Source organism: Pan troglodytes, chromosome X (assembly GCF_028858775.2).
Source record: "Pan troglodytes isolate AG18354 chromosome X, NHGRI_mPanTro3-v2.0_pri, whole genome shotgun sequence".
Lineage (NCBI taxonomy): Eukaryota > Metazoa > Chordata > Mammalia > Primates > Hominidae > Pan > Pan troglodytes.
In genome coordinates this window covers 148163974-148179602 of record NC_072421.2, presented here as the reverse complement: position 1 = coordinate 148179602, position 15629 = coordinate 148163974, and the positions used below count along the sequence as shown (strand labels likewise).

Genomic DNA, 15629 nt, shown 5'->3' with positions numbered 1-15629 from the left:
CCTGGAATCTGTTACTTTCCAAAAGAATACACATTTCAACCATCACCAAATTGCAAAAGCCTTTCACGCGAGTAGCACAGACCTTGAAATGAGGGTGCCAGCTTGAAATGGGCACTTCTCCAGTGAGGAGGTAGGGCACAGACTGGCATGCAGCCAACTGCCTGAGAGGAATGAACAATCTGAGAGAGAGGCCACAGCTACGGGACCCTGCTGTGGCCAGCCTATTTCTGGCATTAAAGCTGGTGCTGATGCAAGACTGAACTGTGAGAACAGGTAGTCGACCACCCACACTGCAGGAAAATGTGCAAACCTTTACAAAGAACCATCACAAATACTGAATATTTACAATGCTTAGAACAAATCAATAAACTGAAGTACTGCAGGCTGTTTTTCCTTCTGATTATGGATGGAGTGGAGGTGGGAGAATGGAAAGCCCAAGTGTGTCTTTAACAAAATGTAGAGTCTTTCACTTCAAACTCATTGTTTCCATTTTTGTTTGATAAATGGCCAACTGAATTTACTACCATTGACAGAGTAATTATCTTTATTTTAGAAGTAAATACCCTCAGTGAAAAGCAATCTGATGTTAGCTGACCTAGTGCATACACCTGAATGAGAGTACCAAACATTTTCTTAACAGGATCATCTAAGTCTAGTCAACGTAAAGAATTTTCAAACAATGTCTATATAATGAATAACTACTTCAAGTGATCAAAGGAAATCTCTGGCTATGAAAACTCAAATTTTCTAGAGCTTTAAATCAGCTTGCATTATAGTAAACAATTATATCACATTGGCAGAAGAATTGCAGCTTAACATCAAAACACATGGTTTAGTAATTAAAAAAATTTAAATTAAGGTTGACTTTAACAATAAGTGTGTTTTTAGAGTCTGATATTTTTCTTCATGCTGTTAAAAAAAATCCATACCAAATAACATTATCTAAGGCAAGCAGTTGACATTGCTATCTTTTAACAGTGCTACTTCACTTACTTGTTGCTTGATCCTGGGGTTCCATCTAATGTAGTAATTCACCCAGAGTTCCAAGTGACGCATACTGGCAACTGGATATAAAACTCGATTGATTTCTTTAGTATAGAAGGGGTTTTTGAATTTTTCTTTATTACTGTTTATCAGTGACCATAAAGAAACAGTCCTTTCTGTAACCTTCTACAGAGAGAGAGAGAGAGAAAGTGGAAAGCCTAAGTAAAAACACACATAAATCCACAAACCATTTTGCAGCCTGTAGCAATACAGTTCAGCATCAAATTGAATCATACATTTACATTATCCTCATAATAGCTCAAAAAGCCTCATGGGCCAGTGAGTGCTTGGCAGCCACTTATCGATATTTGCATAGGTAATGGCCTAGCTTGAGAGCCACTATTTCTGCCTGAAGACAGGGGCGCAGGATACTGTACCATTAAATGCAATTCACTGACCAAAGAAGAGTATTCCCGGCTAGGTAAAACATTTATGAACAGATGGGTGGTATACTCTTTTTAATTCAGTGAAAAGAAAAATTATCCTAAGATCCCAATGACTTTTAAAACTTTTCCATTTGTTGGAACTATGAAATCTTAATCTGTGTCTACTTGACAGTAGGCATCTGGACACAGTTATTTTAATCAACCATCCAGATGTTTAATCTACATCATGTCAACATCCATATCTCTGAAAACATCTGGATAACTGACTACACGAAGTCTAAGCTTTTCAGCCTAGTGTTGCCATCTCATAAAGATATTCACATTTTCATTGCTTTTTATTGCAGGCGTTTACAAAATTTTGACCATAAACTAGAGAGAGGAAGAAAAAAAAAAAAACACCAAAGCTAGGGAAACAAAAATACAAGAATTAAAATTACCAAAGGTAGAATCTGAAACTTTTCCTAGTAATGACTTTAATAAGAAAAGAGCAATAAGGTAAAACTGGAAACCAAAAAGAACATCCCAAAATAAGTGACTAAAGAAATTTCGTGGCCGGGTGTGGTGACTCACGCCTGTAATTGCAGCACTTTGGGAGGATGAGGCAGGCGGATCACCTGAGGTCAGGAGTTTGAGACTAGCCTGGCCAACATGGTGAAGCCCTGTCTCTACCAAAAATACAAAAATTAGCTGGGAGTGGTGGCAGGCACCTGTAGTCCCAGCTACTTGGGAGGCTGAGGCAGGAGAATTGCTTGAACCTGGGGGGCAGAGGTTGCAGTGAGCCGTGATCGCGCCACAGCACTCCAGCCTGGGTGACAAGAGCGAAACTCCATCTCAAAAGAAAAATAAAAGAAATGTCTTAAACATATGTATTTCATTTCATGAATAATGACAGCATAATTTTGCCTTTCTCTGAATCCACCTAAAACCTCAGTTGTACCTTTTTGATGCCAAAATCTATATACCACATTGTATTTATTTGCATGTTACTCTTTTTATTTTTATATATGCACATAGTTTAAAAAGTCAAATCGTTTGACAAGGTTATGAAAAAAAGTGCTCTCTCTCACCTGTTTTCCCAGAAACAATTGTGTTTTTCCCCCAGTATTATTTACAACTGACAAATAAAAATTGTACATATTTAAGGTATACGATGTGATATTTTGATATATGTATACATTATGAAATAGTCACCTCAATCAAGCTAATTAACATCTGTCACCTCATATAGTTACCAATTTTTTTTGCAGTGAGAACACTTGAGATCTATTATTTTAGCAAATTTCAAATATACATTATTATTAACTATAATTACCATACTGCACATTAGGTCTTTAGTACTTATAACTGAAGGTTTGTATCTTTTGACCACTATGTTCCTCTTTCCCTTACCCCTTCCCCAGCCCCTGGTAACTACCCTTCTACTCTCTGTTACTATAGGTTCAAGTTTTCTTAGATTCCACACATAAGGGAAATCATGTGGTATTTGTCTTTCTGTGCCTGGTTTATTTCGCTTAGCATAATGTCCTCCAGATTTACTTATGTTGTTGCAAATGGTAGGATTTCCTTTTTTATGGCTGAGTAGTAGTCTACTGTATATAGGTACTATGTTTTCTTTATTCATCTGTTGATGGACACAGGTTGAGTCCATATCTTGGCTACTGTGAATAGTGCTGCAATATACATGAGATTGCAGACAACCTCTTTGACATGATGATTTCATTTCCTTTAGATATGTATCCAATAGTGGGAGTGCTGGATCATATGGTAGCTATATTTTTACTTTTGGGGGAACCTCTGTCATAGTTTGAATATTTGTTCTCTCCAAACCTCATGTTGAAATCTGATCGCCAGGCTGGGCGCAGTGGCTCACACTTGCAATCCCAGCACTTTGGGAGGGTGAGGCGGGTGGATCACTTGAGCTCAGGAGTTCGAGACCAGCCCAGGTAACATGGCAAAACCCCATCACTACTAAAAATACAAAAATTAGCTGGCTGTGGTGGTGTGCACCTGTGGTCCCACCTACTCAGGAGGCTGAGGTGGGAGAATCTTGCTTAAGCCAGGAAGGCGGAGGTTGCAGTGAGCCAAGATTGTGCCACTGTACTCCAGCCTGGGCGACAGTGAAACCCTGTCTCAAACAACAACAACAACAACAAACAAACAAAAAAATAAAAAGAAATCTGATCCCCAATTTTGGAGGTGGGACCTAGTGGGAGGTGTTTGGGTCATGAGGACAGGTCCCTCATGAACAGATTAATGCTCTCTCTTAGGTGTTTGTTGTCACTCTATATTAGTTACCAAGACAGCTGAGTTGTTACAAAGAGCCTGGCACCCTCTCCCCTCTCTCTTGCTTCCTCTTCCACCATATGATCTCTACACACTGGCTCCCCTTCACCTTCTGCCATGAGTGGAAGCAGCCTGAGGCTCTCACCAGAAACTAAGCAGATGCCGGCACTATGCTCCTTGTACAGCCTGCAGAACTGTGAGCCAATTAAACCTCTTTTCTTTGTAAGTTACCCAGCCTCAGGTATTCCTTTATATAACACAAAATGCATACCTTTAATGTAATTCCTACTCTTTGAGGTCAAAGACAGTGTCTTACAAGCTATCATATTTTTTATATTTCATGGCAGACTACATACATTTTGGCAAGCCCAATGTATCAAAAAAAAAAACAGCATTTTAACTCACCTGTCTTTCTCGAGCAGATTCACAGTTGAATAAGAAAGTACCAAATCGGCAACTATACAGATGATCCAAAATTATAATCAAAAATTGTTCATTGAATTCAAAAGCTGTAGGGAACTAAACAAAAACAAGCAAACAAAGCATGAAAAACTGGGACTGAAACTTTATAAAATTAGAAAGATACACTGTAGAAGTAAACAAATGCTGCCACATTGTAGGGCTCTAGGAAGGACAGCAGAGGCTGTAATCTGCACACACACTACAGTTGTTCTTTTTTTAGCAGTTTATATAGGACTGAGCACTTTAAGTGTTAAATAAAGCAATAAAGAGGAAAATGAGATAAACAGGCTGATTTTCTGGGTTCTCCTGCAAGTACAGTGTAGTTTACTTATTTAAGCTATTATGAGATAGCAGACACGGCTATATATAAATGTCAGTGTAAAATGTATATAAACGACAACTTGGTATTGTCAATTCCATTGATCTTCCACTAGTAGAGACATCAGAGTTAAATACTTAATTTTTAAAACTTTATTAGGGAAAATCCCAGATATATCAATAGTAGCAGGAATAAAAAGGTGAACGCTCATGTACCTGGCTTCTGCAAGTATTCACACATGCCCAGTCTTGCTTCATCTCTAGCTCTACCCTGTATTATTTTGGGGTCAAATCCCAATCATTATATTAAAATGTTTAATTTAAACAATAAGTAGAATGTATTTTCATCCCTCATATTCCTTACCTGTTTTGACATTTGCCACACACAATCAATAAACTGGAGAAAAATAGGAGAACGGTCAGCATCGGTGTGGTTTTTATCACCATGACCTATTCGCTGAATAAATTGATGAAGATAATTTGTTTTAATTAATGGGTACAAAACTGAGAAAGCATATAACACAAAATGTGACAATGCAATTCAGCAATGTGCCTTCTAAATGCCAAGTTTCTCAGAGAGGAAATAATATATACTTCCATGGCAATATAGGCAATGTAAGGTTTCAAAATAATGGAAATTAAGTATATAAACGTCTGTAAAATACCAATAAAAATTGCCAAAGAATCATTATCCTAGGTGATTATTACAATTATTTCATATAATCAGAATTTTGTACAAGTCCTGAACAGCTATGGATAGAATGGGCATGATTATCCTACATAGTATGTTAGCAATACACTCAACCTAGTTCTTTCAGTCGCGAAGAAAACAATCCTAAAGTTTCAAGACTTAAAATCATGTCCAAAAGGTATGATGATTAGAATTAAATGTTCTTTCTCTCTTAAAAACAAGACAAAACCAAAAAATCTCACAATGTATTCATTTACTAAACAATGATTCTTTCTATGACTGGGTGCAGTGGCTCATGCCTGTAATCCCAGCATTTTGGGAGGCTGAGGTGGGCGGATCACGAGGTCAAGAGTTTGAGACCAGCCTGGCTAACATGGTGAAACGCCATTTCTACTAAAAATACAAAAAATTAGCGGGGCATGGTGGTGCACGCCTGTAATCCCAGGTACTTGGGAGGCTGAGGCAGAAGAATCGCTTGAACCCAGGAGGTGGAGGTTGTAGTGAGCCGAGATCACGCCATTGCGCTCCAGCCTGGGCAACAAGGGCGAAACTCCATCTCAAAAACAAACAAACAAGCAAAAAAACACAATGATTCTTTCTATTTGAAAATGTTATTCACACTATGAAACCTGGGTGAAGGCTAAAAGGATACATAGCAGTGTTTCTGAAAGGGTAGCCTACGGATCCCCTTCATGAGAATCACTGGGGAGCTGGGTCAAAATGTATATTCAAAGGGCATCTGGAAATAAGATCTAGGAATATGAATTTTAGTATGTTCTTTTGATGATTTCATTAAAAAAATTTTCTTGGGGGGCTTATTTTAAAAAAATTTTATTTATTTTTATTTTTAATTGAGAGAGAAATTTATATATATTGACTGTCTGTTTAATGTGTAGCATACACATTACCTCATAGTTACCATTTTTGTGGTAAGAAAACTTTACATCCATTCTTTTAACATTGTTCAAGAATATATTAACTACAGTCATCATGTTATACAATAGCTCTTTTGAACTTATTCATCTCTCGATGATTTTTAAAATGCATATCAGAAATAAAAAGCCTCAACTAAAAGTCTATAAAATATATTTGACTCTAATAGCTATATTATTTGAGAAAGAATTGTCTGTCTTCCTTCTCTTATGAAATTTCAATGTAAACATTTCTATGAAGATCCTTTGTATTACTTTCAAGTGAAACTGCAAACAGTGCAGATGGATAAACATATCTCTTAAAAAGACTTTCACTACCCAAGGCATCATGCATTTTCAAACTCGTAAAGTTTTTATTACACTCCTCAGATTTTCATTGTAATACTGAATATGTAATTTAACAACTAGTTTTAAAATCCTGAATGGTAGTGATCTATTTTTAGAAATTAGCTTTGTTTACTTACAGATGCAAATTTATGTCCAAAACTTATCCATTCTTTTTGTACCAGTATTTCGAACCCTTCAATGCTCCTATAGAAGCTATCCAACATCAGCATGGCCAAGGATGTCAGCTGAGCAGTCCTGTCCCATCCGTCACTGCAATGCACAAGCACTGAACTCTTCCCTGAAGAAACTTTGTCTGCTACTTGAATGGCTCCTGTCAAAACGAGCTGACAAAGAAAAATACGTGAGTCAGTAAGGAGCTATAAGATACTGCTTAAATTTGATAGTTTTTAAACTTAGAAAAAGCCATGCTTTAAAATATTAATGTCCAGAACAAAGATTTATCAAAAGGAAACACTAAGAGCTGCAGGATCTGTTGATTGTCCTCTACAGACGCTGCATTTGTTTTCTTTTCTTTTTTCTTTTCTTTTTTAAAATTATACTTTAAGTTCTAGGGTGCATGTGCACAACGTGCAGGTTTGTTACATATGTACACATGTGCCATGTTGGTGTGCTGCACCCATTAACTCGTCATTTAGCATTAGGTATATCTCCTAATGCTATCCCTCCCCCCACCCCACAACAGGCCCCAGAGTGTGATGTTCCCCTTCCTGTGTCCAAGTGTTCTCATTGTTCAATTCCCACCTATGAGTGAGAATATGCGGTGTTTGGGTTTTTTGTCCTTGCGATAGTTTGCTGAGAATGATGGTTTCCAGCTTCATCCATGTTCCTATAAAGGACATGAACTCATCCTGTTTTATGGCTGCATAGTATTCCATGGTGTATATGTGCCACATTTCCTTAATCCAGTCTATCATTGATGGACATTTGGGTTGGTTCCAAGTCTTTGCTATTGTGAATAGTGCTGCAATAAACATACGTGTGCAAGTGTCTTTATAGCAGCATGATTTATAATCCTTTGGGTATACACCCAGTAATGGGATGGCTGGGTCAAATGGTATTTCTAGTTCTAGATCCCTGAGGAATCCCCACACTGTCTTCCACAATGGTTGAACTAGTTTACAGTCCCACCAACAGTGTAAAAGTGTTCCTATTTCTCCACATCCTCTCCAGCACCTGTTGTTTCCTGACTTTTTAATGATCGCCATTCTAACTGGTGTGAGATGGTATCTCATTGTGGTTTTGATTTGCATTTCTCTGATGGCCAGTGATGATGAGCATTTTTTCATGTGTCTGTTGGCTGCATAAATGTCTTCTTTTGAGAAGTGTCTCTTCATATCCTTCGCCCACATGTTGATGGGGTTGTTTTTTTTCTTGTAAATTTGTTTGAGTTCTTTGTAGATTCTGGATATAGCCCTTTGTCAGATGGGTAGATTGCAAAAATTTTCTCCCATTCTGTAGGTTGCCTGTTCACTCTGATGATAGTTACTTTTGCTGCAGACACTGCATTTGAATGTGCCCAGGTGTTAAAAAACAAACTGAAACAAATGAAAAGCCAAACTGCATCTCAAACTTATTTTCATGGATGTGATTGCGATAGTGTGCTAGGGCTGTCATAAAGTACCAGAAACTATGAGGCTTAAACAACAAAAATATATTGTCTCACAGTTCTGGAGGCTAGAAGTTTGAGATCACGGTGCTGGCAGTGCCATGCTCACCACTAAAGATCTTTTCCAGGTCACTCTTCTAGCCTCTGGTCGTTCCTTGGCTTGGGGCAGCCAATCTTCACATGGCAGTCTCACTGTGTGTGTGTGTGTCTGTGTCCAAATTTCTTTTTATAAGGGCACTAGTCATAACAAAGTAAGAGCCCACACTACTCCAGTACAGTTTCATTTCAACTAAACATGTCTGCAAAGACCTTCTTTTCAAATAGGGTCACGCTCTGAGGTACAGGGGGTCAGGACTTCAACATATAAATTTTTGCGGGACAAAAATTCAATCCATAACTGTGATCAGATTAAAAAAAAAATCACTGACCCAACAGGTCGCGTCTAGACTGTAAAAGTATGATACAGTGAAATCCACCTTTTGACCTTTAAATTGGCAATATATCAACTCTTATTTGGCTCATAAACAGTAGGGTACTTAAAGTGAAAGTATTCTAGTAAAAATTTGAGACTTAGAAGTATCAATAAATTTACGTATACAACAAGTTATTGCTATGATGTCATTTTTTGATGATTCATGCATTTACAGAAACATACTTTATAAACCATGGAATATACCCATCCTGAGTGTGAGTGCAATAAGATTTAGCAAATTTATACAGTTGTGCAATTATCACCATAATGTAGTTGTAGAACACCTGCATCACCCAAAAAGTTTACTTGTGCCATCTAAGGTCAATCTTTCTCCCACCTTGAGCCCCAGGCAACTATTGATTTGCTTCCTGTCTCTATAGTTTGCCTTTACTAGAAATTTTACATAAATAGGATAATGCAATAGGTGGCCTTTTGTGATTGGCTTCTTTCACTTAGCATTCATGTTTTCAAGGTTCATTTGTGTTGTGGCATGAATCAGTACTTCATTCCTTCTCATGGTCACATAACCTTCCATTGTATATAGACCGACCACGTTATTTATCCATTCATCAACTGATAGACATTTGGTTGTTTCTAGCATTTGGTTACTATGAATAGTGCTGGCATGAACTTTTGCATACACATTTTTTGAAGGGACACAGTGTTTTTATTTCTCTCGGGTAAAATATCTTGGAGTGAAACGGTTGGATCATATGGTGAATATATGTTTAATTTTTTTTTTTTTTTTTTTTGAGACAGAGTCTCGCTCTTTCGCCCAGGCTGGAGTGCAGTGGCGGGATCTCGGCTCACTACAAGCTCCGCCTCCTGGGTTCATGCCATTCTCCTGCCTCAGCCTCCTGAGTAGCTGGGACTACAGGCACCCGCCACCACGCCCAGCTAATTTTTGTATTTTTTAGTAGAGATGGGGTTTCATCGTGTTAGCCAGGATGGTCTCGATCTCCTGACCTCGTGATCCACCCGCCTCGGCCTCCCAAAGTGCTGGGATTACACGCGTGAGCCACTGTGCCTGGCCATATGTTTAATTTTTAAAAGAAACTGCCAAACTATTTTAAAAAGTGGTTGTACCATTTCACATTCCCAGAAACAATGTATGAGAGTTCCATCTTTTCACATGCGTATCAACAATTTGTATATATTATGTAATTTTGGGTTGGTTTTTAAAAGATTTCTTCCATGGAGCTTCCAAAATTCTAACAGCCATGCAACAGACATGTATTATAGTCATTTTACCCAATTCAAGGAAATGGAAATTCGCTTATTTTAACTAATTCACGGAAAAGGCGGACCAAGTGAAAGATCTGATGTATGAGGGTTGAAAAATTACGTACTGGATACAATGCTCACTATTTGGGTGACGGGTAAACTAGAAACCCAAACCTTACTATGCAACATCTATGTGACATACCTGTACATTTACCCCTTGAATCTACAAAAATAAAAATAAAGAAATGTAACTTCATTAGTTTTACATATACAATGTAACTAAAGATAAGTGGATAAAGTAGTGCCAAGAAGGAAAGGTTAAGGGACCTAAGGATGTACATCAATTAGTTGTACAAAATCCATTACTCCTAAAATGACTAGAGCCGTTTATTTCTTCAAGCATTTTAAGTATTCTCCTTGAAATCCTGTTTACAATTTTCATTTGAAGTACTTCTGAAGAAAGGGCTGTTGAGAAGCAATGGTAATATACTAGATCACTTGAGTCCAATTTAATGAAGTTGGGGTTCTAATGCATTTTTACAGAGGGCAACTCTCACTCGAGATACTTCCCTCACTTATAATATAAAAAGGACTCAATCTCAGCCAATTATTTTCAAAAATGTTAGCTGTGTTCTAATTAAGTATTAATTCCCACGATCACTTCTGACAGAAACAGCTATAATTATCTAATAAAACTAAACCAGAGTTTTAAAAACACACGACCAAAAACTCTTAAATAATCTGATGGACTTGTGACTGATGAAAGAAACGACAGCCATCAAGCAGTATACATCACGGTAGTTAAGAGCACTGGCTCTATGGCAGAAGACCTGGGCCTGAAACCTCATTCCACTTTTGATATCTCGTGCTTTGGGCCAATTGAGTAACCATGGTTTCTCTCTCTCTACTGTGAAGAAATGAGCCATGTCCCCACTAGCTTGTCTTGGACTAAAAGATGCTCCCCATAAAGTGCTCACATTGAGCATAGGCTCAATGAGGGCTAGCTGCCATCCAAGAAGGCCAAAACAATATGATACTTTAAAAGAAGCAGGACTATAGGGGAAGAGTATTGTATTGAAAAGGACAAAGAGGAAATACAAGCTCCAGACACTACAGAGTCCTTCTTCCACTCTGCTGGGGCTGTCAGTGAACTGGAATGATGATTTGAGAGGCATGCTAAGGATGGTGATTTTCTCATTGCAAAAGGCTTGCCCTGCTTTCATACATTGAATGGTGACACCATTTCACCAGATTACAGGTTAGTGATGGCCATGCCACCTGTCAGCAGACCCAGGGCTATAAGATAGTATAGAAGGCTGAATAATGGTCACCAAAGATGTCCACGTCCTAATCCCTGGAACCTGTGTATACTACCTCACATGGTAATAGGGACTTTGCAGATGTGATCAACTTAGTGATTTTGAGAAGATAGATTATTCCGGATTATCCAGGTGGGCCCTAAATTACATCACACAAATCCTGATAAGAGAGAGGCAGAGGGAGATTTCATACAGACAGAAGAGGGGAAGGCAATGTGACCACAGAGGCAGAGGATGGAATGATATGCCTACAAGAAACTGGAAGAGGCAGGGAATGGGTTTCCCCTCGTTCCATCCAGTATTCAAGGTCCAACTCAAGGCTATCCACAACTCTGCTTCACTGTCTGAATTGCTATGATGTGACTGATGCCTGAGAAGCCCTGAGTCAGATATCATTACAAGTGTCCACCTAGACTCCCCAGTCTCCTGGTAACTCCTTTGGCTTCCGTACAGAACAATGACAGTTTCTTTCATTTCTTTCATATCCTCTTTGCTATAGACAAAACTATAAAACCTTAGAGAGGTCTCTTAAAACATTTCCCACATTCCTTAAGTGCTAACTTCCATACTTCATCTTTTGCAGATGGCCTTACCTCCTAACTTCCTCAGACATCTGAGCCATTGAACAAGACCTACTCTCACCCAGTCTCTCTTCCTTCTATCTAGCTCAGAGTAGCAGCTGAGCCACCTTGCCAATAACTCCTGTACCTGTGCTCTCTCTTTTAAAAAAAAGCTTTTCCTCTTATTTAGAAAATATATATTCCCTGGAAAAAAATGGAGAAAACATAGCCCTATTACTCAGAAATAATAATTATTCACATATTGGTGGATACCTTTCTAAATTCTGTATGTGTGTGTGTGTGTGTGTATATATATATATGTATACACACACACACACACACATATATATATGTGTATATATATATAACTTTTCTTGTACATTTAGGTTCTTTCCAATGCTTTTCCACTTTTTTTTTAAAGAGATGGGGCCTTGTTCTGTCACCCAGGCTGGAATGCAGTGGTACAATCATATTAATAGGTCACTGCAGCCTGAAAATTCCTGGGCTCAAACAATCTTCCTGCCTCTGCCTCCTGAGTAGCTGGGACTACAGTTGTGCACCACTACAACTATTTTTTGTTTTTTTGTTTGTTTGTTTGAGTTTTGTAAGAAGCAGGGTCTCACTACGTTGCCCAGGGTGGTCTCAAACTCCTGGGCTCAAGTGATCCTCCCACTGTGACCTCCCAAAGCACTGGGACTACAGGCGTGAGCCACCATGCTGGCTCCGTTTTTCCGCTATCATAAGCATTCTAGTATATTCATATTTTCAGACCTGTGTGATTATTTCCCTTAAAAAAATTCCTGAAGTAAATCTTTTCTCTTTGTCTACAAAACAGGCTGAAGCTTCCCATGACTTGAAAAGCCCTTCTCATAGTCATATGATCCTCAACACTTCCCCCTTCCTTAACTCTCTCTCTTATTAAAAGAACAGTTGATATTCATTACCTCTATTTTCTCACTCACACCCACCACATCACTAGACACCCCCAAGGTCATAAAGGACCTTGCTAATAAACCTCCTTCAAGTACCACTGACCCTTTCTTCTTAAGACCCTTTCTTTACCTTCCAATATCCTCCTTTGATGTCCATTTCTCTGGTATGCCTCCTTCACTGAGCTCCACTTCTCACCTCCTGCCCTGAATACAAACAGGCCCAAAGCTCCACTCAAAGTCCTCTGATCTTTTCCCCACACATCCTCTCTCAGAATCTACATTAAAGGGCTTTGCTTGCGTTTGTTGCCCAATAGCTGACTGCCAAACCAACATCTCTGTGTTAAGTCTCTATTTTGGGTTCTACTTTGCAGAAAGCCTGCCTGCTAGACACCACCAGGTGGACGGCCCATCACTACCCCAAATGCATGGTGTTTCTCTTGACCAAGGTCCCAATCAAATCTTATTTTTATTTTGCCTTTCATTTTTTTATGAATTTGTCATCCTCACCAATGAATTGTAAAAAAAAAAAAAAAAAAAACCTAACTGTAACAACTAACTATAATGTGATACCTGGATGGGATCCTTAAACAGAAAAAGGACATTAGGTAAAAGCTAAGGAAATCCAAATAAAGTATGAACTTTATTAATAATAAGTTAATAATGTATAAATATTGGCTTATTAGTTGTGACTAGTATACTGTACAATGTGACATGCCATAGTTGTGAGCAGTGTAAGATGTCAATAAGAAGAAAAACTCGGTTGGGTATATGGGAACTTTCTATAGCACTTTTACAATTTTTCTGTCAATTGAAAACTATTGTATAATAAAAAGTTTTATTTTGGTTTTTATGTTAGACCTTGTGAATGGGAAAATGGTATAAGACTTTAAGGAGGTTCACATATGATTGAAGAGATGATAGGTATGTGTAAAAAGAGACATAATGTATAGCAAAGTCAGTGGAAGGAACATTCCCTTTGAGATTTGGTGGGATTTGATCTGGTCCTTGAAGAAAGTGGAAGGATGGGGGAATCCATTCTAGAGAAAGAGGACAACCTAGACAAAGGCCCAGAAACAGGCGTAAGTGAGATGGAATTAGGAAGAGTAAGGATTTCTGTAGTTGCAGGTTAATCTACAAACCTGCAGAAGCCAGATGAACAGGGGTGTGGCTGTCAGGTTAGGCTGTTGGGAGCCCCCAGAGGTTTTGGAATAGCAGGATATTTTAGGAAAATGTTCTGTCAGCTGCTTATAGAATAGATACGAGAGGGAAGGAAGAGAAAACAGAACCATTTTAAGAGTGCAAAGATAGGGGTAGTAATGGCCTAGTTTGAATGCTGCCAGTGTGGGGGTGAGGGGACTATGAGAGTGACAGACATGTTTCCAAGGAAGGGCCTGTGGTACTTGATGATTAGCTCGGTGCAGGAGCTAAAGAAATGTAGGATGACACCAAGAGGGTGAGCCTCGCTAGCTGAGAAGAGCATGCCACCACTTGCAGATGAAGGGTAAGTTGGAAAACAAAATTTGACTAGAGAATATATCTTAATAATTCACCTATACATTAAAGCTGACTTTTTGTTTGTGTACAGAACTAAATGGTTTCTAAAAGTGTTAGTTCCCTCAGATCGCTTCAAGTACTTTTTAAAAAGTGGAGGATTATCGCTGCCTTTATCAGGATAAAGGATTGAACATAATAAAACACAAAACCAATTCTTTAAAATAAGTCATTTGAGATTAGTTTCAAAAAAACAAAAAACAACAAAAAAAAACAAAACTAACCACCTCTATCTAGGTCCAAAGAGGTCATACCCAGTAATGGTTAGATAATAAATTGGCTATTCCTAAATAAACCTGCATGAAAGACTGAACGACTTAATACTGAAAGATGGAAAGAGATGTCTTTGCAAACTCTAAATATATTCTGGAGTGATGATGTGAAATCTTTAATTTAGGTAAGCAAATTATAAAGCAACATAAAACTGTTAAATGTGGCCCTCTACTACAAAGTTTATCTCTCAATGTCCATTTTTTTAAGGAATTTAAAAATATCTCCATTCCACTAAACAATTACATTCTTTTTTATATACACAAATATTTTCACAAAATATACTTGCCTTGATATGTTCTAACCAATGAGTAGACTCCAAACTGGACAACCAATGAGATTCTTCTACATTAGGATAAACAATGTCCTTCACTTTTTTTAAAGATTCCCGCATAACATGAATATTATGAATGTCTAAGAAGAAAAGTTCGGCGTTATGATATGCATCATCACTTTCATATCCTCCTCCTGTTGCCTAAGAAACAACATGAAATACAAACAATCAGTTGAGTTTTCTATTTCATCAGAAACTTACACAAATATTTCTAGTTATTTGTCCTCCAAATAACCCCAAACCCTCCAATTTAAATGAATAATTGATGTGACTTGACTTCCTAGCCAACAACAAGTCTCAAAAACATTAGTCATACTTTGAGTTGAAAAAAAGACAGAAGGCTGGCAATTTCCTGGGGAATCTGTATTCCTAAGGAAAAAAATCATCCTCAAAATGCTCTATAATTAATAGCTCTTCTTCCGGATCTGGAAAGGCAAAAGCAGGTTGTGAAAGGTCCTCGTTCTCCATTAGTTTTGTATCTCTAATAGTACTCTTCAGGGGGAAGGGGGGAGGCAGCCAGACTGAGGCAGCAGCAGGCACCTCTGGCACTGTAACAGCACTCACGTAGGACGTGATGCATTAGAGGAAAACAACAGGCTTTGGAGTCAGACCCAGGCTGAGATAGCTCAGCTTCAGCTTCTCCTTGCCATGTGATCTGGGACAAGGCACTTAACATTTCTGAGCCTCAACATCCTCTCCTGTAAAACAGGGGATAATATTACCTAGGTCTCATACTATTAAAGGAACCACACTCTATTATAATAGCTAATGCCAGCCACTATTTAATGAACTCCTATGACATCCCAGGTACTGTGACTCTTGCTTTACATAATTTTCTCTCTTCAGCAGTGCTGCAAGATAGGTATTACTGTCCCCATTTTGCCAATGAGAAAACAG

The 15629-nt window shown here is 38.3% G+C and overlaps 1 protein-coding gene across 13 annotated transcripts in view; it reads right to left on the bottom strand.

Annotated features, from left to right (window-relative positions):
* Nucleotides 1-15629, bottom strand: part of MTM1 (myotubularin 1) — a 110770-nt gene that overhangs the window by 8529 nt on the left and 86612 nt on the right. For all 13 annotated transcript variants that reach the window (XM_016944412.3, XM_063804321.1, XM_063804319.1 and 10 more), the window contains 5 exons: nucleotides 14688-14873; nucleotides 6581-6787; nucleotides 4858-4950; nucleotides 4119-4232; nucleotides 994-1170 (listed from right to left, as the gene is read on the bottom strand). In XM_016944412.3, the coding sequence (XP_016799901.1) occupies nucleotides 994-1170; nucleotides 4119-4232; nucleotides 4858-4950; nucleotides 6581-6787; nucleotides 14688-14873 (777 nt within the window). The remainder of the gene's footprint in view (nucleotides 1-993; nucleotides 1171-4118; nucleotides 4233-4857; nucleotides 4951-6580; nucleotides 6788-14687; nucleotides 14874-15629) is intronic.